Consider the following 27,197-nt stretch of genomic DNA (forward strand, 5'->3'; position numbering starts at 1 on the left):
CAGCCGGGTCTGCCCACGGGAAAACCCACCGCGCAGGAAGACCCCCGCGCACACGTAAGGACCTGCGCTGCGTACCCCCCCCAACCCCCCGCCCCACGGCCGCGCCGATGCGCGAATAACGCGGGGGCTCCGCGCAGGCGGCTGCGCGACTGCCGGCTGTGCGCCCACGCGGGGCCAGACGCCGGGGGGTGGGGGGGGGGGAGCCTGCGTGGGCACCTCCCGCGGGTGAAATTGGGGGGGGGGGGGGGGGGATCCCGGGGACACCGGAGCCGCCGGCCTCACCTGCGGCGGGGCGGGGCCGGGGCGGGGCCGGGGGGGGCGGGGCGGGGCGAGTGAGGCCCCGCCCACCCCGCCCCGCCCCGCGCCGCCGCCGCCGCCGCCGCCGTCTCCGTCTCCCCCCGCGCCGCCGCCGCCGCCGCCGCCTCCAAGATGACCGGGCAGCGGCGGGGAGGCTGCCGCAGCCCGCTGGTAGGTAGCGGCCCCGGGGCGGAGGGGGGTGCGGAGCGCGGGGCCCCGGCGCTGCCCTTCCCGGGGGTTTGCAGCGAGTGAGTGGCGGCGGGGCGGGGTGGGGGGTGCGCGGAAAGGCTGCTGCCCTTCCCGGTGAGCCGGTGCCCGCCGGCAGCTCCCCGCCACCCCGGTTCAGGTCTCGCCGCTGCAAAGTGCGTTTGTGAACCCGCCCCGGCTCGGTTGGGAGACCTGGGGGGGCGGGGGGGGAGCTCAGCCCCTTCCTCCCCCCCCCCGCCCCCCCACCCTCCCTCCTCCATCCCCGTTCCGCGGGGGGCACCGCGTCCTTCCCGGCCGCCGCCGTTACCGTCCTGCGGGGCACGGCGGTTCTCGGGGACCGGGGGGGCCCCTCCCCGCGCCATGTCGGCTCTCCGTGCCCGCTGGTTAACGGCCTCGCGGCCCCCCCCCCCCCCCCCCCCGCGATCCCCCGTTTCCCCAGGGAGAGCGCGTCGCACCCCTCCAGCCCCCCGCCCGGTGAGCACCGCCGGGACCCCGCATCCCTCGGGACCCGCTGGTGCCGGCGGGGAGCTCGGTGCGGGGCCGCCCCCCCCCCCCCGGTCGCCTGCCCAGCCGCGAGGCGCGGCTCCAGCCCCGGTAAACTTTAGTTAAATGGAAGTTAAAAGGTAAAAGGTTCCCCCGAGACCGGCGTCTTCAGCAATCGCGCAGGCTTCTTGCAGAGCAAGAGGGAAGAAGTGGGCATGTGTAATGTGCCTACTAACGCAAGCCCCGCCGCTGCACCGAGAGGCTGGGCAGTATTTCTTGGGATATTGCTCTGACATTTTATTGCCTGCATCCTTAGAGATATTACTGCTAGTCCTGAAGCGGAGCGTGTTTTGCTTGCACTGAGAATCTGTTGAGCTGTTAGAAAATGCGCCTGTGTGACACGCGAGAGCTGAATTTCCTCATCCTCACACTTTATTTATGTGTCTTGCCTCCAAAAACATTATCAACCGCATATTTCATTGCTCTAATGTGCACAGCTGAAGATGGTTGTAACGTGGCTCGGGTGGCAAAGGGCCGTTCTGCTGAACGGGTTGTGGAGTTTCTGGAGAGGGCAAATGGCTCTTGTTGCTCCATAATTTCCTCAAGTCTTGACACGCCGGGGCGTTAATGGCTCCGGCTCTGCCTGCCCTGCCTGGCTTTCGCCCAGGCCTCCTTGCGCTCTCGAGCGAGCCCTGAAACCGCAGCTGAGCCTTTGTTGTTGGAAGGCGGCTTCCAGGAGACGGGCTCAGCCCCGGGAGCTGCTGCAGCCGGGCTGAGGCTGGCGGCCAGTGCCCGCCGGAGCGCCGCACACCGTGCTGGGGCGCTGCTGGTCACCGCTGCCAGCCCATCTCCCCGTGTGCCTGGCATCGAGCGGGGCTGGAGCTGCTCCTTGACTCTTGGAATAAGATCAGTGGTGCCCACCCATCCTTATCTCCCCGGCTCTGGCGAGGCAGGGGGTGCACGGTGGCACTCGGTTTGTGCTGGGGGGCTGTGGCGGGGCTGTGGGCAGAGCCCTCTGGCTTCTGCAGGTGCTGTGGTGGTCGTGGCTGCGACCTGCTAGGAGCATGCTCGGAACTCCTCCCTTGGCTCTTGCCCCTAATGAAGGGGTAATAAAACCGAAGGGGTAATAAAACTAGCTGCAAAACAAGAGGAAGGGGGGCTGGCTGTGGCTGTCTCCCTGCCTCAGGCAGTGGTGTTGGAATGCTCTCGCACCCAAGGGGGTGTTCCTTGGGGATGCTCCTGGGGAAAGACGGTGAGTGGGATAGAAATAGGAGGAGGGAGAATGAACGTCAGTGGCAAGAAGCAGTTTCATCGATTCAGGCAGGTGGTGTTATTGCTACAGAGCTCTGGGTGTGCCGGCTGCTTCACCAGCGATCAGAGACAGGTCTGTGCCCTGCGGAGCCTTTTGCGGCATCGGGTGAAAGTAATGCCTGCGTGCAGCCAGGGTCCTGCGAGTTGGGCTGCCTGTTTTGTAAACGTTGCTTTAGAAGAAGAAATTAAGCTGCAGTGGGTGATAAATTCCCTCCCTTGAAGAGCGTGCTGGCAGGCGGGCTGTGCTCCAGTGGCCTGGTTGGCACAGGCACAGCTTGGGGAGGTGATGTGCTAACAGTTTGTGTGTCGTTGCATAGATAGATATGTGTTTGTAAGCAGGGTGGGATCATCCTCGAGACCACGTGAGTTTGATAGATGACTTCTAAACTCAGGATTGTCTTGTCTCTTGGATCATCCCCTAGAGGGGATGGGGAGGCATGTTTCCAAACCTGCACTCGGGCTTTTCATCCTGCATCCTCCGGTCTGTGGCTCTGAGTGGGTGTCCGTGCAGGCTGTGGTGGGGACCATGGACTGAGTAGAGGGTGTTGAGGATCAAGCCTGTTATTTCTTGGGTCAGGTCCTGACTTCTGGGTGTCCTCACATCTCAGGGGCTGGTTGCTGGAAGAACTGTGGCTCTTGGCTGTCCCATCAGAGATGCTGGAACCAGAACTTTCTCTGCAGGCTGCACAGCTGGTTCTTTAAACGAAGCTAATAACAGTCTGATTATTTTGTACCTCTGGAGGGAGTTACTGCTTCTGATAACATACCCACCTTCACCTGCTTGAAATCTCTCTTAGGCTGGCACTCCCGTCTTTGAGGCGAGCTCACAGAGTATTTCAGGAGGGTTTGTGGCTGCAGAGAATGCTCCCCTGGGCAGCCTCCTTGGGAGGGACAAACAGCCCTGGGGAGGCTTGGGGTCAGGGTCTGGTCTCCTTGCCGGGGCTTGAACGTGTGCCGCTTCTTTTGCTTCATTTTAATATCCTTCCCCTGGAAAGCAAGTGCATGTTGCAGCTTAATGAGTGCCTGGCTTTACCATCATCTTTTGCAAACGAGCAACTCCGTCAGCCCCTCTGATTAACGAGAGAATGTGGCAGAGAAGCCTGTGACTGGTCTCCCTCGTCTGCCTCCTCCAGTGTGATCGCTTGCTGGTGTGGAGCCCGGGATCCTGAAAATGCCGGGGCAGGGAGGTCACTGGCAGGGAGAATGGGGCATCTGTGCGCCACTGAAAGCTGCCTTGTGCCGTGCGAGGGTGGCGGGGCCCTGGCAGCCCGGCCGGCGCTGGGGAGGGAGCGTCTCACCCCTCGGATCCTGTGCCGCCTTCCTGTTTTCTTACGTGTGGCCGCAAGAAAACATCGCGTTAGCTCTTTCTGCCAGCGGCCCGGGACCTGCCTCTCGTCTGCTGGGTGCGGAGAGGGGGCCGGGGCCGAGCCCCGAGCCTGCGGCTTGTGTTGTCCTTGGAGGGGATGCGGGCGCAGAGCTGGGCGGGCTGCAGCCCTGGCTTTGCGGGGTGGAGGTGGTGGGGCCCTGCTGGCATTGGTGAGATATGCAGTGCTTGGTGGCTCTGGCATCTGCTGCACCCCCCCACCCCCCCGCCGTTCCTTGTCCCAGCCCTGACTGGGCTGCGGAGAGTGGCCGGAGGCAGAATAGCTCCTTTTGTGCCTCTGGACACGCTGGCCTTTCTCAGGAAATAGCTTATTGTATTCGCTGGCAGCGCCAGGCTCCGTCATTGCCTCCGCTCGGTCCCTGCGCGTGGGCTGCCCCTGGGTCCGAGCGGGTCCTGGCCCGGGGGGCGAGTGGCGAGGACGGGGACATCCTTGCCTCTGCTCAGCTGGGGCTCCCGAATCGCTGCTGGGGGGAGGAAGACAGCCCCCTCCCCAGCCAATGCCCAGCAGCACAGCGGGGTGCTGCCCCTCAGGAGCATGCTGCAGTGGGGATGGGGTCTGGTGATAAAAAGCTTGGGGTCCCCCCTCGCCCGCTGGGTTGAAGCTCTTTGCCCTGCGCAGCGTGGCCGTGCCGGGTCCCTTTGCTCTGTGCTGGGTCACAGCCTGCCCCGCAGGGCTGGGGTGCGCGGAGTCAAGCATGTCTGCCTGTGAGTTTGGACCTTTTTTTGTCATCTTTCAGCTCCGTGGGGCTGGTCACGGGCTGGGCTTGCCTTCCTCCCCAAGCAAACCAACCCGACATGCCTCCGGGCGCCAGAAGGGCCGGGGACACCCCCCTGCCACCCCTTTCCCCCGCTCCTCTCCTGCCTTTGGAGTTCTCGCAGCCAGACTCAAGCTGCCATCCCTCTCATGTCCCCGTTCCCCTTTCACCACCACTCCCCCCATGATATCCCCTTCTCCTGCCAAGGGGCGCTTGTAGGGGGTGCGAGCTGTCCCAGTGTTGTACCAGTGGCTGCCGGAGGGCCTGGAACTGGGGAGGGGATGCTGCACTGCTGCAGGTGCCGTCACTCCCCCCATTGCTCAAGTGCATGGGAAAAGCCTGGCACGCTCTGAGGTGCTCCCTCCTTGGCTGGGGCTGCCCTGGGACGGTCCAGGCACATTTTGGGTTTTGCAGAACCAGATGAGTCTTTTAAATTGAAGTGGAAAAGGCTTGCGGGATTCAGGTGGTGTTTCCCAATGAAAACCGTGTTTATTATTTAAAACTGTGCCGGCTGGGATGTGTCCAAGCGGAGGAGCGTGCTCGGTAGCCTGCTGCAAGCAACCTGGCCTGATACGGGAATGCCTGCTCCTCCCCGCCCGGGTGTTGGCAGCTGCTTTGGTTTCCTTTTGGGCATTTCCCGCGGGATTTCTGCGCTTCGGAAGGAAGAGGGTGCGGATGGGATCTGGCTTGAATGCGATCATCAGCCAGAGTGCCCCGGGGGCGAACAGGGACACTTGCTTTCACCCGTGCGGTTTAAAAATGATGCTGGATCTTTTGCTTTCAAAATTTAAGAGTAGAGAAACTAAATAGAAAGAGGATTTGCTGTGTGGGTCATTTTGTTGTTTGTTTGGTTTTTTTTTTTTTGGGGGGGGGGGGGGGCGGAGGGAGGTGTGTGTGTTGTTGGGTTTTTTTGTGGTTTTTGTTTTTACAGCTGTTGCAGAGTTGGATGCTGGAGGCTCTCCGGTCTCAAAACTGTATATTTTCTATGTCTCTTTATCTGGACTCTACTTGAGAGGGGAAAGGAAAACCCAGTAGCTTGTGAAAAGTTAACATGAGAAATAATAGGAAGCCTGCTACATCAGTGAGAGACAGAGGGCAAATCCAAGAGAAGCTTTTTGCAGGCCGTGCAAGAAAACATTTAGCAGGTATGTGTGCCAGCTCTGTGCATGAGTGACTTGGCATACGCTGGGAGTCCCAAGGCTTTGCCTGCTTTGTGACGTGGCTTGGGATCCCCAAATGAAAGGGGCTCTGTGCCTCTGCAGAATATTGTTACTATTGTTTGTAACTAGAATTCATGTCTAAGAGGAAAATTAATTGCTAGGTCTGTTTGTTTATTCCTTCTTTTGCAGACACAGGAGCTAGGCCACCGAGGGGTAATGGCCTAGAAATTAAATTTCATTTTAATATGCAAACCCAATTTTGAGTTGGTTGACTGAAGGGGAAAAAATTAACTTCAGACAGCAGACAGAGGCCTTCCTGAAGTGGGATCCAAGCACACTGTAATAAATGTGAGCTGGCTGAAGGTTTGTATGGATGTAAAGAGAAGATGTGTACACGCACACCCCTCTGAAATGCAGCCGTGCAGCTTCCTTCGGCAGCAAGTCAGAGCTGATGTGGAATAAATTAGCTTTTTGCTTTTTCAAAGAGGCATGGAGCGAGTGAAATGTGTTTCATGGACAATAGTCAGAACCCCACTAAATCTGGTTGTGTAACTGGGGTGATTAACATTAGGCAGGGTGAAGCCATCTAATGATGCTCGAGTACCTGAAGCAGGGGGTGGGCCGGGGTGCTCGAGCCCCTTGGCATGGTGAGGCTGTGAGCACCCGCTCCGGTTTGCTGCTGGGCTGGGGGTCCTGGCAGGGATGGAAGGGTTTGGAGGAGCTGCAGAGCGACCCGGATCAATGCTTCGTTAGGGAACTGGCTGGACTTTCTGCTGGGTGCTGCCACCGAGCGCCCCCGCCGTGGCGCTGGGTGATGGTGGCGCTGGTGGCTGCTGTGCCTGTGGTCGTGCTGTGCCCTCCCCGCCCTGGGGCTTGGCTTTGCCAAGCTCTGGCGGTGGCTGTGAGCAGATGCTTTGGGAGGGGGGGAATGGGGCAAGTGGGGATGGCAGGGGTCTGCAGCCCCCAGGCAGGGGGGCAAGGACAGGCACAGGAGCTTCGCATCCCTCCTGTAAGTGCTCCAAAGCCCCAGAGCTGGACCTGCTGCCCGTGCAAGGAAGCCGATGTGGATCCAGGCTTCAGAAGTCCTGCACAAGGGGATTTATCCTGGTCAGACCTGCCCTTGAGCTGGGTGATCACTGCCCTGGTGCTCTGGCTTCGGATGCACCTCTTCTTGCTGAAATCTCATGCAAGAGAATACCTTTTTTGCCGTGAGATTGGTCAAATGCTGGCACAGGCTGCCCAGAAAGGCTGTTGATTCTCCATCCATGGAAATATTAAAAACCCAGTGGGCCACAGTCCTGGGCAGCCTGCTCCGGGTGACCCACATGAGCAGGGGTCGGTCTCCATCCCCAGAGATCCCTGTGGACCTCGGCCTTTCTGTGACCTGTCTGGTTTCTCACCCACGTCCCCTGGGAACGTGGTGGGCCTGGTGGGATAGTGCAGTGCCCCGTGGTCCCCGGGGAGGGGGGATGCAGGGGATTCAGTGCTCCCTTTGCAACACAGAACTTTGGGAGGGCTGAAGGCCATGTGCTGTCATCTTGTAGGCTTGCGTGGCAAGAGACCTACATCAGCCTGTTAGCCTGTGTGGTTATTACTAAGGGTGATGTCTCTCCTTGGAGGGATTTTACTGGGACCAAGTGGATCCCTGGCTCGAAGGGAAGGGCCTATCGCCAAGCTGCTGAAAGGGAATTTAATGTTGGAGACTGCAGTCTGGAAGGGTTGTGCATCAAAGCGGGAGCAAGGCGCTGTGGGTGTGCTCCTGGAGAAGGAGGAACAGTTGGTTACCCTTCATTTTAAGCCCAGCGTTGCTGGGAGATCCTCTCCTCCAGGGTGAGGAAGGAGGGGATGAGCTGTCCCCGTGGGCCCAGCACGTATGAGTGTGGGGCTGTTGGTCAACAAGGTAGTTGGAAGAATGATTGTTGGACGACAGAGAGGAAAGGCGAGGTGATAGGGCAGGTCCAGAGGTCACTTCAGGGCTGGAATGTTGCTGAGAGAAGGGGCCCTGGGGGGGTATGGGTGGTCCTAGGGGTGACACACTGGGTGTTGGTGCTGGGCAGACATCAGACGTGCTCGCTTTGCAGCCTGTCTCCTAGGCCAGAGGAGAGAAGAACTCTTCCAGGCATTTACATGCCAGCTGAGCAAGGAAAGCATCCTGCATTTAGGAATAATTTTAATCTTTTAGCCCAGTGCCCAGAAAGGCAGTGGTGGTATCTAGAGGAGTTGTTCTGCATGGTCAATCTAGCTCTGCTGCTTGCTCATCTCCCCCTGAATAGCCGGGGAATTCAGACGAGAAGCAAGGCATGGATTTTCAATGGTATGCATGATGAATTGCTGGAAAAAGAGAGGCAGTGATGTTCCAGAAATGTGCTCCATCAGGGTCCAAAGGCATCTGGGAAATGGGGGAAGTGCCAAGGCAAACCTGAGCTGGGGGCAAAACGTGGTGGCCTCTGTTCTGTGTGTGATCAGGCCGTCCAAGGGGCCTTTTGCCCTTCAAACTGCTGGTCTCGAGGTCACCCGAGGGTTTCTGCTGCCTGGGATCAAGCCTTCTGCTGGCTGCGATGATGTGGTGCCCCCCTCGCTCCCAGGAAGGCCCCAGCCTGGCACCCACGTCCCCGCAGGGCCGGTGGCACGGGTGTCCCTGGGGCACAGGACCTGCCAGCACTGGTGCCTGTTCCTGGGGGCTGTGGCTGCCTCCAGCCCTGGAGCCGCAGCTGGTGCAAAGCCCACGGCTGCCCTGCTTTGATTACCCCCAAAGCAGGGCAGAAGAGCTCCGCTGCCTTCTCCCAGTTCCTCCTGCCTGTTTGGGATGGTGGGATGCTCCAGGCGCAGAGGAAATCCAGAAACTCTGAACTGTTGCAGAAATATGTTGGCTCAGGCCATGTGAAGGCATTTTGTTTATTTTAAAGCATCTGATGTGTTCTTCAAGCTGGCGCTGGAGTTTCTCCGGCAGCATGTCCTGAACCCTGCCTGTGCGCACGTCGGCTCTCTCCTGAACCCTGTCTGTGAGCACAGAGGGCTCCATTAGGCACCTTGTGTTGCCAAGGTCTTCTTCATGGATCGCTTTGCTTTAGCACTCGCATTTTCTCATTGCTTCAAGCAGCTCCCCTGGAGCTCAGCGGTTTGTACGGGGGCTGGAGCACAGAGCAAGGATCCCGACCGGCTCTGGAGCTCTGCTAGCGAGATCCCGGGCTGCAGCAGAGTGCTGGAGAATGAGCCAAACTCAATTGCATTTGTTTAGCAAATTTGCTCTGATTTCTTATGGCTTGCGCTTTGCATCACGGTATATTTGCAGCATGCTGGGACCTGGCCTCAGCGCTCTCTGCTGATGCCTCTGTCTGCCTGTGTTGCTTTTTTCCCATCCCAGAAATGTGCTCTGATTCCCCCTTTTTTTTTTTTTTTTTTTTTTTTCTTGGAGGCTTTCCCTGTCTGCGGGTGGCTCCATCTCCTGCTCCCTGGTGATGGAAGCATTTGTGTGCCTGTAGGAAGGAGGAATAGACTGGGCTTTGTCTTGCAGGAGGGTGGTAGGTTCCAAGCTGCACAACTCTGGGCCTTCTCTATGTCGAACAATCCTGGCTATATTCATCTTCTTGCTTGGCACGTTCCTTCTCCTCTGTGGCTGGTGGGTAGAAGATGTCCTCTGGGATCTCCGCTGGCCCCACAACCATACCTGAGGTTCTCCTAAGCCCCAGATTTTCTGTGCTTCACCTCTCAGGCTTGCTTTCCTGCTGGGAAGCCTCCCATTTCTTCACTGATGAGGGCTGGCCTCTCTCAGGGGCAGGCTCCTCTTCTTTGTCCTCTCTAGGGTTTTTCCTTCTCAGCCCCCGACTCCAGACTTGAGGCTTCCCTGGTCTCCCTCAAAATTGTGGTACTTCCCTCCACTTCTTAAAGCATCTGCTGCACCGCCCCAGTTCCGTATAGCCCCATCCAATCTCCCTCCTCCTTGGCACCCACAGCTGCCTCGAATAAATGTTCTGTGGACATTCCATGGTCTGGCCAGGAGGATTTCTTCCTCACGCCCTGCTAGAGATGCTCTGTCTTGTTTGTTGCTTGCAGCACAGGCTTATTTCAGCTCTTCACGTGTCTATTCCCTTCCCTCCTGGCACCTCTGCTCCTGTTTCTGCACCGCCATGTCCTCGCTCTCCCTTCTCTCTTTTCAAGCCCGTTGCAGTTGCTCTCCCTGTTGCTGGTGGTTCCCAGGCTGGGTTTCCCCATCCCTTCTCCTTCCAAGCCTCAGGGGCCCTCCCGATTGCTCCTGCTGCACCAGGGACGCATCCTGCACCGTGCCATGCTTCCCGCGCTGCTGTTCCCCCTCTCCCATCCCCAGCCTGGGCACGACTCCGGAGCGCTGCTGTGCTCGCCCCTCGCCCAGCCCCGCTGCAGCCGCCGCCCGGGAGGCTGCGTGCGTGGCCAGAGCCGGCCGGGTGCTGGGGCGGTGGGGAGGCAGCGTGGCCGGGCGCAGGGATGCTCTGGCTTCTGCTCTTGGTGCTCCAGGCACCCACCCAGCCCGACCCGCGGCGCTGGGGCTGCCGGGGTGCCAGCCGCGAGAGCCTGCGCGTAGCGCGAGACTTCATTTCCGAGAAGAATGTTGCACTGGTTTTTGCCTTCGTTATGCGTTGAAAGCAGGGAGCCCAGCTTCTGGTTGTCACTGGGGGAAGCTTTTTTTGGGTGCTGGCTGCTGTCGCCTTCCTGGCCCCCTGTCTCCATGTGTGACAAGTTTGCATTTTTCTGGCATGAAATATTTCAGCCTCTTTTCATCCCTTTTATCCGATTCCTGAAGTCCTTTAGCAGCACTTCATGTCATGAATAATCGCCTAGCAGCATCATCGCCCTGTTTGTCGGGAGGTGATTCGGGCTGCTCTGTGGGGGTCATTAGTGGCAGGGTGATGTGCGTCACGGATCGAGATGCCACAGGGCTTGTGTCACCTCAGAGTGCAGGGTAGTGATGGCCTGTGCCATGCTGGGGCTGCTGTGGGAGAAGATCCAGGTCCCACACTGGCCCCGGTGTCCTCGCTGCGCGTGGGGATGACAGTGGGCAGGAGAGGGGGGTCGGGCTCCTCCCCACTGCCTGAAAAGCTGCTCAGCACTCTAGCCCTTGGCTGGGAGAGACTGTGGTCTGGGCATGCCAGGTGGAATTGATTCATATATATATATATTTTTTTTTTTCTCTCTCTTTCACTCCTGCCAATATTTTAAGTCTCTGGCCACTGGTGTGGTCCCTGTGTGGCCTGCAAAGTGCTGTGCCCCCTTTAGCATCCTTGGGATTTGCGTGCATTTATTATTCTTCACCAGACGCAGCACGCTTCCCGCCGAGAGTCAAGGCAGTTGGATGTTCTCGGAGGCAAAGGCGCCTCTGCGTGTAAAGCCCCGTCTCCAGTGAGCCTCTTGTAACATCTGTGATTATTACAAATGCAAAATACAGAGCGTTTTCTTTTTCTTTCAGATCATTAGAAGAACACTTCAGTGTTATATAGCAGGTATTGTCTGTGCTGTGGCTCTTGTTGCTAAAAGCCATCCTCTGCCTCCCTCCAGCAGCCCGCAGGGAGGGAGCGGGGACGGCAGGAGGAAATTACCTTTGTAGTTACCTCCTTCATCTCATGAATTGCATCTAAGGAGAGCTGAGAGGGGTGGCAGGGAGGTTGGTAGCCCCTGCAGGCCGGCAGAATGCCCCGGGTTGCCCCTTGGAGCAGGGAGGAGCGCTCTGGGTGATGCTGTGTGGCAGAGCAGTGCTGTGCTGGGGACTGGGGATGATGGAGGGGACTGGTGTGGTCATGAGCCTCCAGGAAATAGTCTGAGATGGGTAATTATTCAGTGTACTCTGGGATGCAGCCTGCGCTGAGCTCTGGAGCGGCGGGCTCAAGGGTTATGCCCTGGCCTTTCTCTGCAGTCTGATCAGTTAAGTGACTTGGTGAGCTGCTTGTTTCTAACTGGGCTCTGCACGCTCAGGACCTGCCTTGCTTGCCTGGTGCTCAGTCCCCATCCCAGCACGATCCCTGGGATGTGGTGGATGGCGGCCTGCAGCAGCGCAGCTTTACTGCCGTCCTGCTGATAGCCTGGCTTTGATCAGAAAAGTTCCCCTCGGTGGTGGGAGAGTGAGCCCCGGGCTGCTCCTGGAGGATGCTGAGTGTTGCATTGCTGGTGGAGCATCCTGTGACATGCCACACAGAGTGTGAGGGACCACCTCTGTGGGGGATTCGGTGGCACCCGGAGCAGAGGGTGGGACAGGGGGATGTGGTGGCTCTGCCATACCGGTCCCCTCTGCGTGCTGGAGCCTCCTTGTTCTCTCCATAGAGCACGAGACGGGGATATTCCCTTGCAGCACGTCGCATTGCTGAACGCCCAGGGTGTTCAGGGCAGCACTGAGGGGAGTGTGAGAGAGGCTGGGAGCACGCTGCTGCTGCCTGAGCTGGTCCTGTTGTGCCCACACCCTCCCCCCCCCCCCCGTCCTGTGATGCTGAGCCATCCCTGCTGCCTGGGCCGGGTCTTGCCTGGCTGTGGGGTGCAAACCTTGCAAAGCCAGAGCTGTCAGCTGGGTGGCAAAACCCAGCTGAGTTGGAGTTCCAGAAAGCCGAGCTCAAGGCTTGCAGGTAGGTGGGCATCAACAAGCTGCAAACAGCCAGCTCCCACAGAGCCAGCGCTGCTCGCTCCCTGGGGGTCAGTGATGTGGGAGATGCAGGAGCTACGAACCTGCCGGCAGCTCCAGTTGAGCCGGTACAGGATGCTTAGGGCAGGGGCTGAGCTGCTGTGAGCCCCGGGCTGAGAGCTCTGAGCCTGGCAGGGAAGCCATGCAAATACAATTGCAGAATAATCTCAGTGTTAGGTGGAATACAGCTGGGGGAAAGCTGAGCCAGTTGAATTGGTGCCTTTTTTGGGGGGGTGGTGGAGGGGATGGGGGTGTTTTTTTGTTTGTTTGTTTGTTTTGAGATGAAGAGTAAAAGTGCTTCTGTGCAGAAGTGATTGAGGGCTGGAGAGCCCTCTCCAAAGGGGGATGCTAATGGTTGTGAGTCACCTCGGAGGGCAGGAGCATTTCGTCTTGAAAGGCTTTGAGTGACCTGTTTAATGCGCTGGCAAAGCGTCCAGGGAGCGCTGAGGTCCCTCTGTCATTCTGCAGCGCTGGGAGGACTGGGAAATCTGGCTCGCATACAGAGCACTCCCGAGGGGCCCGTGTAGGAAAATGGTTTAAAAAATTGCCATGGTTTGAAAACAAGGCTTGGTTCGTCTCTTCCCTGAAATGAAGAGGCAGTAACTGCATCAGCAGAGCATTTCGGACATCCTCCGGCCCGGATACCGCAGGAGGAGGGGGGTCTGCAGCCCTGCGGCGGTGTGGGGGCTTTCCTGGGAGTCTGCTTGTGCCTGGTCCGGTTCAGCACTGCTGGCTGTGTCATGCTGGAAGGGGAGCACAGGCACAAATTCTGTCCCCAAACCTTCTGTGCTCAGCATGAGCCCGGGTGGTGCCTGGAGCCGCTTATGTTGGGAAAAATGTGTCTCCAAAACACATGCCTCGTGCACCAGCCTCCTTTTGTGAGGGGAAGCCTGGAACAGTGAAACCCAGGGCTGATCCCTCTGCTCCAGTGCTGTGTTGCTTCCCTCCTTTTAAATAGTTTGTCTTTTTAGCTAAGACCCATGGGCCAAGTTACACCAGCCTGGGTGCCTCTTCCTGAATGTGCCGGGGTGGGGGCGGGGAAGGGTGTGAAAGTCTAAAATATCTGCTACCTGCATTGTTTCTGCATTGGGGATTAATGCTAATTATTCCCCCATTGTCTTCAGTTCCTGCAGGAAGCCTTGTTTATCTTACCCGCTTCACCAGGAATGCAACCCCAAGGAGCCTGTGCAGATATATTTAAACTCGCAGAGAGCAGCACAATAGCCTTTGAATTTCCCGACCCCATGGCATCCGTCGCAAGCGCGGCTGCGTTTGGTGGTTTTGGGGTTTGGAGGCTGGGGCAGCCCGGCGAGGCTCTGCGGCTGCAGCCGGCTCTGGGCTGACCTGCACAGCCGCCCGTTAGCGGCGCGCGAGGTTGGGCTCTCTGCGGGGGGGTCGGAACAGCCTTTTTCCTGCTGGCAGCGCTGAGCAACAAAATGGGACTGAAGCGACATCATCATGAAAAAAGCAGCTCGCTTTTTTTCACGGGCTCGCGGGGCTGACGCAGCACTGCGGCATGCGTGCTCTTCGGAGCGCTGTCAGAGCTGGCGGCTGGGGACACGCCGTGGCCCTTAGCAGGCTGAGAGGCTGATGGAAACCTTGGTCCGGGCAGCAGCTCCTGGCCCCTTTGGAGCCGTGCCTTACTTGCCTGGCTTTGGCCAGTTTTGTCCCTTCCCCTGCGGGGCTGCCCGGTGCCGCTCGGCAGCGTGGTGGGGGATGCCACGCAGCGGGCTGGCACGTTGGGCTCCGTGTCTTCACTGGAACGGGGCCGCATTGTGCAGGAGGAGCCCCTTCTTTGTTTGAGGGTCTGCCTTCATTCTGTCCCCTGATAAGCATCCCTCCAGCAGCAGCCTCAATGTTTGCACGGCACGAGGGTCCCTGGGGCACACCAGGGGTGGATCAGCTCCTCGCTGTGCCATGCTTGCATTGCAGCAGCACCAGAACCTTCCCAGTTTGGGTCCGTGTCTTCTGGCTCTTTCCTGCAGTGGACTTTGCCACGAGCCCAACCTCGCCTTGGCTACAGTCATTTCTCAGCACCTCTTTAAACCCTGCTGGCCTGCGGGTGAGCTGTGCTGGTGTCCTGCATTAAGGCTTGGTGGCCCTGTGGGAGTGGGGTAACCCCAGTGCGGCTCACGGGGTGCGGTCCCCGAAAGATGCTCATCCCCCAGTATGGCTCCGGGGCTGCAAACGCTGGAGCAAGCTGCTGCTTCTCCAGCCTCCGGAGAGACCAAGGGGTTCACCCTTGAAATATGCTTCTCCTTGGCCATCCCACTGCTCTGAGGTCGGGGGGATTTATGCACAGCCGCCTGTGCTGCTTCGCCTCGCTTCTGGTTTAGTGAAGGAGCTGAGCTTTCATTGTGGCACAGGTAGGAAGCGGGGTGCTGAGCGGTGGTGTGGGGGGCTCTGCGTGCTCTGTAGCTGACAGCTGTGGGGCCCTGGCAGTGCCTGACATGGTGCTGCATCAGCCGGGTCTTTGCCTGCAGCAGCAATCTGGAGGGCTGGATGCCTCTCTGTGCAGCATCCATCTGGGGAATAAAAGCCATGACTTGCTCTTGAGCCCAAAAAGTTGTGATGAAGCAGTGGCTGCTGCGCTGCACTTGCAGCCGTGCCCTCCCCTCGTCCTTGCAGGGCCAGGGGCCTCTGGCTGCTTGCGGGGACGTTGCTGGGCTGGAGCTGCATTGCAGGCGGTGGCTGAGGCAGAGGGGAAGGGCACAGAGCTGCGGGGTGCGCCTGGAGAAGGGCTTGGATCAAAAAGCTGCTGCAATGTGTGGTCTGGCAGGAGCCAGCCGGGCACAGGTCTTTTATCGGGAGCTGCCGGTGCTGACGTGAGTGCCGTGTTTCCCTGGGCTGCCTTACAGCAGTGCTGGGCCGCGGAGGAGAGGCCGTCGGAGCGCAGTGGCCGGAGAGCAGGGAACTGCAGGAGAGGTGAGGGAGGGAGGGAGGCGGCAAGAGCTGGAGCAGAGGGGGGTTTGGTGGGCAGCAGAAGGAAGGTTTGCAGGGGATGGCAGGGCTGCCGGCGCCAGGCCCGTGGGAGCGTGGACGTGCCGGTTCCGTGGCGTGGCGTGCCAAGTCCCCGGCTGCAACCCGACTGGGTGGAAGAGACTCGCTCACGTCCGTGCCGCTCTCGGGAAGGTGCAGCTGCTCCTGCTGCAGCCTCGGAGCCGGGTGCCTGCTGATGTCCTTGGCCCCAGCACTGCAGGCCATGACACCCCCCCCCCCCCCCGGCATGGCTGTGACCCCCCCGGCTGCGGGGCTTCGACCCCTGAGCTGCGGTGGCAGCTGCTGGAAGGGAGGGTGGGGGCTGCTGCGTTTTGGCAGCGCCAGGCACAAAACACATGGCGGGGGAGTCTGGGACGGACAGACGGACACGGCGCAGTGGAGAGGAGGTCTGTGGTGGGCTGTTGCCTGCAGGTGGGTGAGGCTGGCTGCTGCGGCCCCTGGATTTACTAACTGCCAGAGAGCAGAGGGCCCCCAGGAGCTGCAGTGTTCCACGGGAACTGAAAGCGACTGTGCTGCGTGCCAGGGACCTGCCGAATTGGAGGGGACTGGAGAGATGCCCTGCAGCTTTTTGTGTCCTGTCAACTCCCAGGACACCGAAGGAGGTGGCGGGGGCAGGTTTGCACGCTGTGTCTGTGGGAATTGCCCCTCAGGGCTCCTGGAGGGTGACGTGCGCCGTTGCCGCGTGGGGTTTCTCTGAACCGCGCCAGCTGCTGAGAAATCCGTACGGCGTGACTCTCGTGTGCGCGGCTGCGAGAGCCGGTGAGCAAATTGTGGGAAATCTCTCCCCGATCTGCCCCGCGTGTCGTAAACTCCAAACGGCAGATCCCCCGGGAGCCTTCGGTGGGGACGTGCTGTGCGGAGGTGCCGGGGGAGCTGTCACCTCGCCGAGCAGGGCAGAGCACAGCGCCTCGGGTACGCTGCCAAGCTGCGCACCGCTCGTCGGAAAGGGGTAAAATCTTCCCTTCAGCCAGGGTGTAACCGGAATAAAAAACAGACGAGCTTTGTGTGGTGCTTGCCTCTGACATCTTGGAGGTGGATGAGATCTCTCCCTGGCGGAGACCCCGTGGGCTTTAGCCAGAGCACCCATGTCCCTTGCGGGTACCCCAAGACAAGCTTCCCGGTGAGCTCATCTGGAGTGTGAGTGGTGCTGGGCGCGCACTGAAGGCTTTGCCTCTCCGCATGAAGCGTTCAGCCCCATCTGTGGAGGGCTCTCATGGATGCTGGTGAGCTTGGGGTGCTTTCAGGATCCCATGAAATCCCAGTGATGTGCTGCAAGGCTGGCACCTGATACCGGGGAGTGGGGAGCGCAGCTTGGTGGTGGCTTATATTCTCGTGCCGTCATGACCGGCTTAAAACGACACGCAACCTTTGTGCTTCATCCTACGCCGCAACCCTGTCAGGCTAGACAAATACGACATTAGAGGCTGATGGTTTAACATCAGGCCAAAACCCCCCCTATTGTCATGAGCCCTTCCCACATCACACTCTCCGGCCCGCAGGAGTGTGGCTCTTCATTTCACACCAGGCGAACCGGAGGCGGCTGCAGATGGGAAGGTTTCATTGCACTGCCAGAACAAATAGCGTAATCAATTGATTTTTGCACAGCTGTAAAAGTATTATTAGCCATTTAAAGCAATGGGATACGCTCAGCTCTGGCTCTGGCAGGAGGGGAAGGACAGCCAGGCGTGCTGGACGCATAAGGTGCTGAGCTGGGGGCAGCGTGTTTGAGGGAGTATTGGGGAGATCCTGCCGGGGCGAAGGCTTCTTGTGCGTGTAGAGACTACAGAAATCCCGGGGGGCAGCGGGGGGCTGAGGCTGGTGAAGCTGCTCGACAACTGGAGAGAAGTTATCGAGCAGAAAAGAGAAAGAAGGGGTGGATGGAAAATACAGTGCCCCAAACCAGAAGAGCTGGAGGGGGAGCCCCGGGGCTGCTGCAGCGGGGATGGAGGCAGGAGCTGGGGGGACGTGCCGGGCCCGGGATGCTGGTGGGGGGTGGCTGGAGCACCCCGGCTCGGGGCAGCGCCTGCATCCTGGTTACTGAGGCTTCTGCAGAGTTTATGCATTGGGAATAATCCCCTTTTTAGGATGTGAGGGGGGAAAACCCCAACCAAAGCTGGTTGTGCAAGCTGCAAGGGCAGAGGTGTTTGAGGGGCACGGCAGCAGCTGTGCGGGGGCGCGGGGCCCTCCCCAGCCCCGGAGCCCCGCTCCGTCACGGGAGCCCGGCGGGAGACGTTCAGGAGAAAGAGGATGTTGTGATGGAGCGAAACAGTTTCATCCCATCAGTCAAGACAATGTAGGCAGCGATGAAGATGAAATTCCCCTGGGGATTAAGGTACTGTGCAAACGGAGAAATTAAAGAGCAACAAATCACCAGGGCCCGGTGGGCTCCAGCCAGCTCTTCTGAAGGAATTTAACAATGAAGCAGCTGAACTGCCAGCAAAATGTAATCTCTCATTAAAAGCAACTGCTGCATGGGAGCACAGCCGCTTCTGCTCTGTCCTTAATTTAAAGAGGTACAAGAAGAACTGTGGGAATTACAGAGCAGCCAGCTTTATTTTAGCACCAAGAAAATTGGCTGAGAAAATAATTAAAGCTCGTGTGGAAATGCCTGTGCTTTCAGTGTGATAGATTAAGGACTACAACGCATGGCTTTTATACAGGAAATCCAGTTTAATCAGAGTTTGGTTTTTTTTTTTTTTTTCCTTCTTTTTTCAGTATTGCGATAAAGTGATTGGGGAGAGCAATTGGGGGATGAATTATTTGGATTTTCAGAAAGCCTTGGACAAATTCGCTAAGTTATTAAGGAAACTGTTAAGACAGGAGCTATGGGAGGAAAGGCCAAATTCTGTTCGATGTTTTCAGATTTACTGTGAGGGAAGAGCAGGCAGAGAGTCACGTGCTGCAGCGACGGCCTGGCTGAAGGATGCTCTTCACCGTCTGGGACGTTTAAGCTTGGAATTTAGTGTTAAATATGCATAGCAACTCCACACGCACCAGCGTATCAAGGTTGCAAGTCAAGCACGGAAGAATGAGGTAACGCTAAGTCTAAATTGGCTGGATGAGCCTAATTGCCTCCCCTCTCTCTCCCTCCCTCCAGTACCTTCGTTAAGTAGGAAGCTGTTGCTAATTACATGGTCAGGGGCTCTTTTCCCTTGCAGGACCCCTGTTTCTCTTGGGACAGACCTGTCCCAAGGACAAATCTAGGGCAGCCTGTTGGAAAGGCTGATGTCTGCATGAGTGCGGTGCTGTTGGCAGGGCTCGGGGGGGGAGCAGAGGGGGGGGAGCAGAGGGGGGGACCCCCTCTCCCCCATCAAATCAGGGAGGGGGTCCCTGCCACTGAGGGAGGGTCCTGCTCAGCCGGAGTGGGGGCTGCGCGGGGCAGCCGGGGCTCGTCAGGGACGGGACGTAGCTGCTGGATGGGGGTTTTTTGTTTTTCCCTGAACAGTGATCCAATTTCTAGCTAATTTTCCCGAGGACAACAAAAAGCACACAGACAACTGCTGCCCAGATTTCATATCCTGCTGTCGTGGAGCCAATTAAGGAAAGGGTTGCCATATTTTATTTCTTTTTTTTTAACGTGCGGGTGGAGCAACATATCTTTTTTTAAGCCTCATTCTTGGAAGTGGCTGAGCAATTTGGGCTGAATTTTTTTCTGGGAGGAGGGGAGTGGGGGAGAAAAAAAAAAAAAAAGGAGGGGGGGGGGAAAAAGAATAAAAAGATCACACATGCTGTGGAAAATATCAACCTGAAGCGTTAGCATTTGCCTAAACAGGTCCAGAGAGGAGAGGTGGTTTGCAGTGTGGGGCTCTGAAAGGCTGGCAAAGCCCTGCCCGGTTTTGGTGCTGGGGGAGACCAGGAGGAGTTTCAGGTGGACTTAGTGAACAGTGGTAAAAGTGAGGGCTGGCAGAGCTCGGGAGGGCGTGCTGGAGTGGAAAATGTGCCCTGCAGATGTACGTTGTTGGGCTTTAAATTCTCTGTAACGGTTTAGGAAAGCGGGTGCTGCTGTGCCCGGCTCAGCTGATGCTCGCCGCGCACAAGGCACGTCGACACGTCCCCACCAAATGGCAGAGAAGCCAAACGCTGGATGGGACGGGGGTTTTTTAGCCTGATAAACCATCCACACTTGCACAATAATTGTATGCTGATGCCTGGAGAGCACGGAGAATCGCGTCCTAAATAAATCAAACCCGTAACTGGCGGGGCTCGGGAAGAGCTGCGGCATCCCTTGGGCTGTGCGTCTGGCTGCGGGCAGGGCTACGAGGACCGACTTCAAGATGCAGTTGTGGCCACGACCAAGGAGTTAAAAGAAGTTGCAGCTGTTGGTTTTAAACACAGATATAGTGCGTCGCATTGATTTTTGGTATCTGGGCCCCACGGCATGGGGCTCGTGTGGCACGGATGTGTGGGCAAGAGCTGTCTTGCACCGGGAGCCGTGGGGAAACCACAGGCAGAAGGAGCAGGGGGAATTTCGGGCTGCCTGAGGATGGTTGGAGGGATCAAGGGGAATTTTGGGCTGGCCAGCCGTGGCCTTAGGTGATGAGCACCAGGGTGTCCCCTCCCAGGTATAGATGGGGTGACGGGAGCAGCATCTCCTCCTGTTGTTTCTCTCTCTCCTCCCTCCCTTCCGTGGCGGCAAACCTCTGTATCGCTCACGATGAACCTTTGAGCTCGAGGTAGCAATGAAGCATGTTCGGCTTTGATCTTGTGAAAATAATAATTTGCGAGAGGTGGTAAGGGAACCTTTGTATCAAACGACTCTTGGTATAATTTGCTGAGGGTATCCCGTGCCGCCCCGGGGCTCGTGCTGCTCTGAGTCAGCACGGGGCTTTGGGAGCCCATCAAAAAGCCGGGCTGGGAGCGGGAGCGCGGGGCGCTGTGTCGCAGTGGGTCTGGCAGCTGGCTCTGCCACCGGCTCCGCAGCTCCCACCGCATCGCTCTGCTCGCCCCGGTGCCTCCTGCCTTCCGCCGGCCCTTCCGCCTCGGCCCGTCTGCCTTAGGCAGTTGCTGATTTTATTTATTTGTTTGGTTTGGTTTGTTTTCTCTCTTTCCCTCGGGTTTTGACCACAGCTGAGATTAACCCAGCTGATTCTGTTCCTCAGCAGCAGCTCGTCGCTGGGGTGGTTTTATCCCGGGCGCGGGACCCGGTGCTCGGTCTCGACGGACGCGCCAGTCCCTGTGCACACCCAGCAGCGCGGCGTCTGCCCGCAGTGTCGGGGGGCTGCGGAGGCTGGGGCTGTTTGCACCAAGTGCTGCTGACGGGCTTTGTCCCTTTGGGAGGAGGAGGAGGAGGAGGAGGAGGAGGGCTGGCGCGGGGGCTCCCAGCACCCTGGGCTGTGGCCCTGGTGAGGATGCACAGCCACAGCCACACGCGTCTGCCTCCCCGTGAGCCGCTTCCCTTGTTCTTTACTGAGCCGGGGAGGCACAGTGCAACACGTGGGGACGCGTGACACTTGTGGGTGCTTTGCCCACACCCCATCTGCCGCCCAGACAGACCTTCAGCAGCACGGGGGGTGCCCACTGGCCAGCCCACACCCCCCAAACGCCGCTCACCGTCACCGGCGCGCTGAGCAAAGGCGCTGGAAGGATGCTGCGTGCCCCTCCCCGTGTTAACACAACAGGAGAAATCCCACCCAGGCGTTTTCCACAGCAAAAACATTTGGGTTTACGCTACTGCTTTGCTAAACCACTGGTGGCTGCAGTTGCAGCCCTGCCCGGCTGCCGGGAGTTTCCCCAGGGGCTGGTGAGAGCGTGGCTGGGGCTGGCTGACCCTTGGGCACCAGTGACACCAGGCTGTTTGTAAACAGAGTTAATATTTTATAGCTTTTATATTTAGGGAGTTAATGACTCTAAACAAAGCAGATTTTAATCTAATCAGCTATTCCTCGTGCCACATCAATCCTGGACATCAAAGCGAACATCAAAGCGAGAGGCTTGAAAGGCTTCGGAGGCAGCGCCAACTGCTTCGCCCAGGTGCATCTCTGAGAGCTTCCTCGTCCCTGCTCCTGCTCCAGCCTGGGTTTTGAGGCTCCTCTCAGTTATCTCAGATCTAAAGGATGTTGTCCCAGCAAGGAAAACAAGACTAGCATAAGAACGGCCCTCAGGAACAAAGCAAAAGGCTGTTTAAACTTTTTGCATCTTTTAGCCTCAGATGGCAGCAAAGCCGGGTGCTTCAAAGGCTCTGAGCGGCTCTCGGCCCGCAGAGGCTGTTGGGGATCTTCTCGCACCAATCCTTATTTTTAAATTTTTTTCCCACTGTTGGTCAGGCTCTGACATAAATTCTGTTCTTGTCCTTTTTTTTTTTTTTTTTTTTTTTTTTTTTTTTTTTTTTCTCCCCTCCTTTGTGTTTTGCTGGCTGGAGAGAATCTGTGGATGAATTGGGGAGGTGAGAGGTGCTCCGCTGCCCGCGCTGGGGTTGTACATCAGGCTCTTACGGCGCAGCAGCCACTCTACCTGGAGCATCTCAGCAAAACAGGGAAACAACTCTGCATCAAAGGCCCTTTGTAAGGTTTTGGAGCATGAGTGCCCAGAAAGAAGGGGCAGGGGGCTGCCTGCAGCAGCAGGGATGGTGATGGGGACCCCCTGGTCCTGCCAGGCCTGGAGTGTGGGGGGAACCCAGCGGATCTGGCATGGGGCAGGGGACGGCTGCTGGGGGGTGTGCGAGAGCTCCCGGGCCAGCAGCCAGGAGCGTTTCCTCCCTGCTGCTTTCCCAGGGCTGAGATGGGCTCCAAGGCTTGAGAAAAGCACCCAGGGCCGCAGAGAGGAAGCTGTTGGGAGCCCTTGCGCTCCACAGCTTGTTTGGATGCAGCTGCTTTTCCCCTGTCTCTTGGGAAAATTAAGAAAAATGTGTGTACGTATATATATGTGCAAGGCTGCGCTTGGGCAGGCTTTGATAAGGTTGCTGCAGCATTAACATATCTAAATATCCAATTGCTTAATTTTACAAGGCCCTTGAGCTGGTGCAGGGAAGAGCTCAAGATCTCTTCCAGGCACTTGCAAATCCTATTTTGGGCAATTAGGAAGAGATGGTGCGATGGGTGGGGAGAGGTGCGGGCAGGTCCCGGCAGGGCACCCCGAGATTTGGCATTTGCAGGGGCTGGAAGCAGCCGTCGGCCCGGAATGGGCAGGCAGAGGCCCCCACCATGCTGGGGGACGGCTGCCAGGACCGTTTGCAGGGCTCGAGGCTCTGAAGCTGCTCAGTGGGAGGAGGTGGGTCAGAAAATACCTGCAGAAGGTGGGACCGCTCCTGCCCCACAGCTCCCGGGTTGCTGAGCCGCAGGCGCTGGCCCTGGGTCGGTCGGGGGGTCTTCTTGGGGCTTTCTGCAGCCAGACCCTCTCCTGCTTCTGCCGGTTCATCCCGCCCGTACTTAGATCGCAGCCCCTTTCGACAGTGTTTTTCCTCTCCTCCCCGAACGGGAGCTCGCGCACCCTGCCAAGGAGTGGGAGCTGGGGGTGGAAATCTGGCCGAGCTGGGCACCGCGTTGCCTTTCCTGGGGTCAGCTCCAGGGTGAGGGGGGGTCCTGCTGGACTCTGGCAGAACGGGGCTTTCCCCACGCCTGTGGTATGGGGGTGGGCATCACAGTGGGCATCCCTGGGGGCACCGTGTGTGCGCTGGGCGGGACCTGGAGCACGCGTGAGGCAGGAGAGGCTGGATCCCAGCCCGTGCCGTCGGCTGCCTCCTTTTGCTTTGGGGTGGCGTGGGGCAGGGCTGGGGGGGGCTGCGGCATGGCAGGGAGAGGGTCTGCTCCTGGGCATCTCTGGCGGGTGCAGGAGGGCCGTGCTGGCAGCCCAGCAAGCAGTGGGACGGGCGGTCATCCTCAAACGGGGCCAGCTCCTGACACCCTTAATGGAGGGGCATGGTTGTGGACTGAGGTTCTGTTACCCAGGCCTTGACTTCGGGTGGCTGTTGGGTGTCTGTAGGCAGCAGAGCAGCGCTTAGCTCTCAAACCTGGCCCAACGTCCACCGCGCAAAGCCTGAACTCATCGGTTGATAGGGGTGGGATGCAGTAATGCCCAGTAGAACGCTGCTTGCAAGCGACCGAGGTGAAAAATGCTCTGTCGGTTGGTGAGGGATTGCTGGTCTTGGAGCTGAATTTGTGATCCAGGAGCTGGGTGAGAGCTGCTGCCCTGTGGTGGGGCAGAGGCGATGACATGCAACAGGGATGAAACAACCAAAGCAGCCCGGGCAGTTGGATCTGGGGGATGACGGCAGGTGGCTTCCCCTGGGTGACTGCTGCTGCCGTTTGTCTCTTCCTGACTTTGGTTTAACTAGAAAGCAAAGCCTAGCTCCCGGTGACGGCTGCTGGGATGTGGGCTGGAGGGAGGAACGAACTTTAGGCTGGGTCTTCAGACTTAAAAAAAAGGTGACTGCTCGGTGCTGGGCACCCTTGTTCTGGGATTGCGGCTAGCAGGCAGTAACACCCAGCTTCACCCCTCCCGCCTCCGGGGGTACCAGCACTAAAGTCCCAAGCTGTTTTCCTGGTAGGCATCCCCTTTGCCAGAGGCCGTCTTGTCATGAATCTGGAAAGAAATCCCCAGTCTGCCCCTTCTGCGCTTCCTCGGCCGGCAGCCCCCTCTGCCCGGCTCTCCCCGTCTGCTCCCGTGCGGAGCTGCCCCGTGGAGGGCTCAGCTCTCGCCGGCACCTTGCGGCTCTGAGCTCCGGGTGCCCAGACCTGGCCCTGCTCCCCCTTCTGGGACAATTAAACCCTCCCTCTCCCCTGTGGGAGATGCTCCCAGCCCGTGTCAACCCCGGGCGGTGGCACGCTAATTCGGAGCGGAGAGCAGCTCTTCGAGTGTTTCCCTCCGCCGGGTCCCTGCGGGAAAGCGGCGGGGCCCAGCAGTTGATTGCTGGTTTGGCTCCAAAGCTGGAGGTAGCAGGGCTGCCGCAAAGCCCACCTCGCCCCCCTCCTCACTAATTAGCCCCCGCGCATGGCGGTGCTGAGGCTGGGGAGGGAGGGAAGCATGCGGTTTCTCTTCTTGGCACTTGCCAGGCTGTTATTTCTCTTCCTCTTTTTTTTTTTTTTTTTTGGGGGGGGAGACTTGCCAGAAGCCGGCACGAGGTGTGGGGATGGGTGTTAGCAGCCTGAGCCCGCTGCGGGTTTGGTGGGGGTTTTTATTAAGATGGGGCTGTTGGTGTGCTGCCCCAGTGCCTGCTGCTTGCTTGTCCTGCAGCCTGGGTGGAGAGGGAGCTCAGGGGCTGCCGTGGGGGGGACAGCGTTTGGGGACACCGGCCGAGGCAAACTGGAGCTTGGAAACCGTGCGGCAGCAGGTTCGGTCACTCACAGAGAGCCTGTTTCCAGCCTCGTGCGGGGATGGTGATCTAAAAATCTGAGCTTGTTTGCCTCCCGCTGGAGTTGATTGGGGCATCCCTGGTCGTTGCTGGAGTGCAGCAGAGGACGGCTGAGAGATGGAAGTTCGCAGACTGTAATTTCGCTGCTCTTCCTTCCCCGCCCTGCTCCTAAAAGGCGACGGCTGGGAGAAGCACAGAGCAGGAGGATGGTACGTTAGAGCTCCTGACCCGCTTCACTCAGAGTTTCCAGGACGTGATTCACCTTTTCCCTTTCACCAAAAGGAAACAGGACTGCGTAGCTGCTAGAGGGGATATTTAGAGGTTTATCTTTGCTATGCAGCAGGGCCTTTATGCATGGGAAACCAGCATGGTCCCCTGCTCCTGTCTTGGGCAGTGCTCGCTAAAAGAAACATGAAATCATGTGGTTTCTCCTGTTTTTGTCTTCAGCCTTGCTGTCCGAGTCCGCTTCCCTGGCTGGGCTGGGAGGTGACGGAGGGGAGGTTGCTGCTGCCCCTTCTCCCTCCTCTCCTGTCCCACGGCCTCTCCGGGCGCTGGTGCGAGCCGGCGGCTCGGCTCGGGGGGGCGGTGTGGCGGGGCGCTCCGGCCATGCCGATGCGCCTGGCTGGGCCGCAGGAGCAGCGTCGGGGTGCACGGGGTGTCAGGGTGCTGCAGGGGTGATGCCTCTGACTCCCCCGGCTGCCTGTTTCTGGTGGAAACCTCTCCCGGGAGAGCTGCCGTCTCATGCCTCTGCTCTCCTCTCTCCCAGGTACCAGACCACCTTCCCTGGCTTTTGATGCTGAATCAGGATCGTTTTAACTAAAGATGGAAACACTGGAGTCAGAATTGACCTGCCCAATCTGCCTGGAGTTATTTGAAGACCCTCTCTTGCTGCCGTGTGCCCACAGCCTCTGCTTCAGCTGCGCTCACCGCATCCTGGTGTCCAGCTGCTCCTCCAGCGAGGCCATCGAGCCCATCACCGCCTTCCAGTGCCCCACGTGCCGCTATGTCATCTCCCTCAACCACCGGGGCCTGGAGGGCCTCAAGAGGAATGTGACCCTGCAAAACATCATCGACCGCTTCCAGAAGGCATCCCTGAGCGGCCCCAACTCCCCCAGCGAGAGCCGCCGCGAGAGGACGTACCGCAACAGCCCTACCATGTCCGTGGCCGGCGAGAGGATCGCCTGCCAGTTCTGCGAGCAGGATCCCCCGCGGGACGCGGTGAAGACGTGCATCACCTGCGAGGTGTCCTACTGCGACCGCTGCCTGCGGGCCACCCACCCCAACAAGAAGCCCTTCACCAGCCACCGGCTGGTCGAGCCCGTGCCCGACGCGCACTTCCGAGGACTCACGTGCTTGGAGCACGAGAACGAGAAGGTGAACATGTACTGTGTTGCTGACGACCAGCTCATCTGTGCCTTATGTAAACTGGTGGGCCGCCACCGGGACCACCAAGTGGCATCCCTCAGCGACCGCTTTGAAAAGCTGAAGGTAAGCACCCAGCGCAGGCAGGGTGGTCTGCAGGGGCTGGTGTTTGCTGAGGGGTGGCTGTCAGAGCAGAAGCTGGTTCCAGATGCCCCAAGCAGCACCTCTTCTTTAAGCCAAACAGCTCCTGAAGGATAAGTGGGCTGCAGGGTGCAGCTTGTGGCTTCCCCCAGGACCCAGGTACCAGGAGGCTGAGCTGGGTTTTGCCTGCACAACTAGAGCGAAGCCTTTGCTGTTTTATTTTTCTCCTTCTGGTATATGTGTGTGTGTGTGTGTGTGTGTGCACCAAGCCCAGGCATAGGACTTTCTCCCCAAACAGCTGGACAGCAAAGCACCATCGGGCACCCAGGTGCCCTGTGGCTGTTGCCCCAGGGGTGTGCCTTTCCCCCGCGGTTTGTCCTGTCCTGTGAGAGAGCTGGGGTGGCAAAGAGTGGTTTGGGGGACCTGTGAGCATGATCCCCTGGGGCTGCTGCGCTCCGAATGTGCCTGTTCAGCCCTCTCGGAGGATGGGAGCAGGATGGGTCGGGCTGGGGGCATTTCCCTTTGGGGAGCACTGCAGGCTTCCCGGCGGCAAGCTGTGGTGTGTGGGAGCCCTCCTGCTGTCCCTAAAACCTCCCCTGCAGCCTTTGCCCGTGACCGAGGATGCTGTGCCCTGCGAAGTGCTCCAGGGTGGGATTTCATGTCCTCCTTGAGCCAGCTTGCTCAAAGCTTCTCCACTGTGAGAGGGCCAGGCTCTGGCAAGTAATGGGTGAAAAATGGGTTGGGAGCAGCCCTGCGGAGAAGGACTCGGGGGTGCTGGTGGGTGAAAAACTGGACGAGAGCCGGCAATGTGAGCTCGCAGCCCAACCGTGTCCTGGGTGCATCACCAGCAGCGTGGCCAGCAAGCCGAGGGAGGGCATTCTCCCCCTTTCCTCTGCTCGGGGGAGACCCACCACAGCACTGCCTCCAGCTCTGGGACCTCCAGCACAAGGAGGGCACGGACCTGTTGGAGCAGGTCCTGAGGAGGCCATGGGAATGGTCCGAGGGCTGGGACCCCTCTGCTAGGAGGAAAGGCTGAGGGAGTTGGGGTGGTTCAGCCTGGAAAGGAGAAGGCTCCGGGGAGACCTTATAGCAGTCTTTCAATACGTAAAGAAAGACAGAGAGAGACCTTTTTTACCAGGGCCTGTAGTGACAGGACAAGGGGCGACAGTTT

General features: G+C 58.7%; 1 protein-coding gene across 3 annotated transcripts in view; it reads left to right on the top strand.

Annotated features, from left to right (window-relative positions):
- The first annotated feature begins 370 nt into the window (after window positions 1-370).
- MID2 (midline 2) overlaps window positions 371-27,197 on the top strand; it is a 103,498-nt gene continuing 76,671 nt past the window's right edge. The window contains exons 1-3 of one of the 3 annotated variants that reach the window (XM_042807376.1): window positions 384-468; window positions 18,100-18,270; window positions 25,290-26,011. In XM_042807376.1, coding sequence (XP_042663310.1) covers window positions 25,346-26,011 — 666 coding nt within the window. In that variant the 5' untranslated portion in view covers window positions 384-468; window positions 18,100-18,270; window positions 25,290-25,345. Of the gene's footprint in view, window positions 469-15,090; window positions 15,163-18,099; window positions 18,271-25,289; window positions 26,012-27,197 lie in introns of those variants that run through there. The other 2 variants (XM_042807377.1, XM_032995439.2) reach the window with 2 other exon arrangements.

This window comes from Tyto alba, unplaced genomic scaffold, assembly GCF_018691265.1.
Source record: "Tyto alba isolate M040663 unplaced genomic scaffold, T.alba_DEE_v4.0 Super-Scaffold_5, whole genome shotgun sequence".
Taxonomy (NCBI): Eukaryota; Metazoa; Chordata; class Aves; order Strigiformes; family Tytonidae; genus Tyto; species Tyto alba.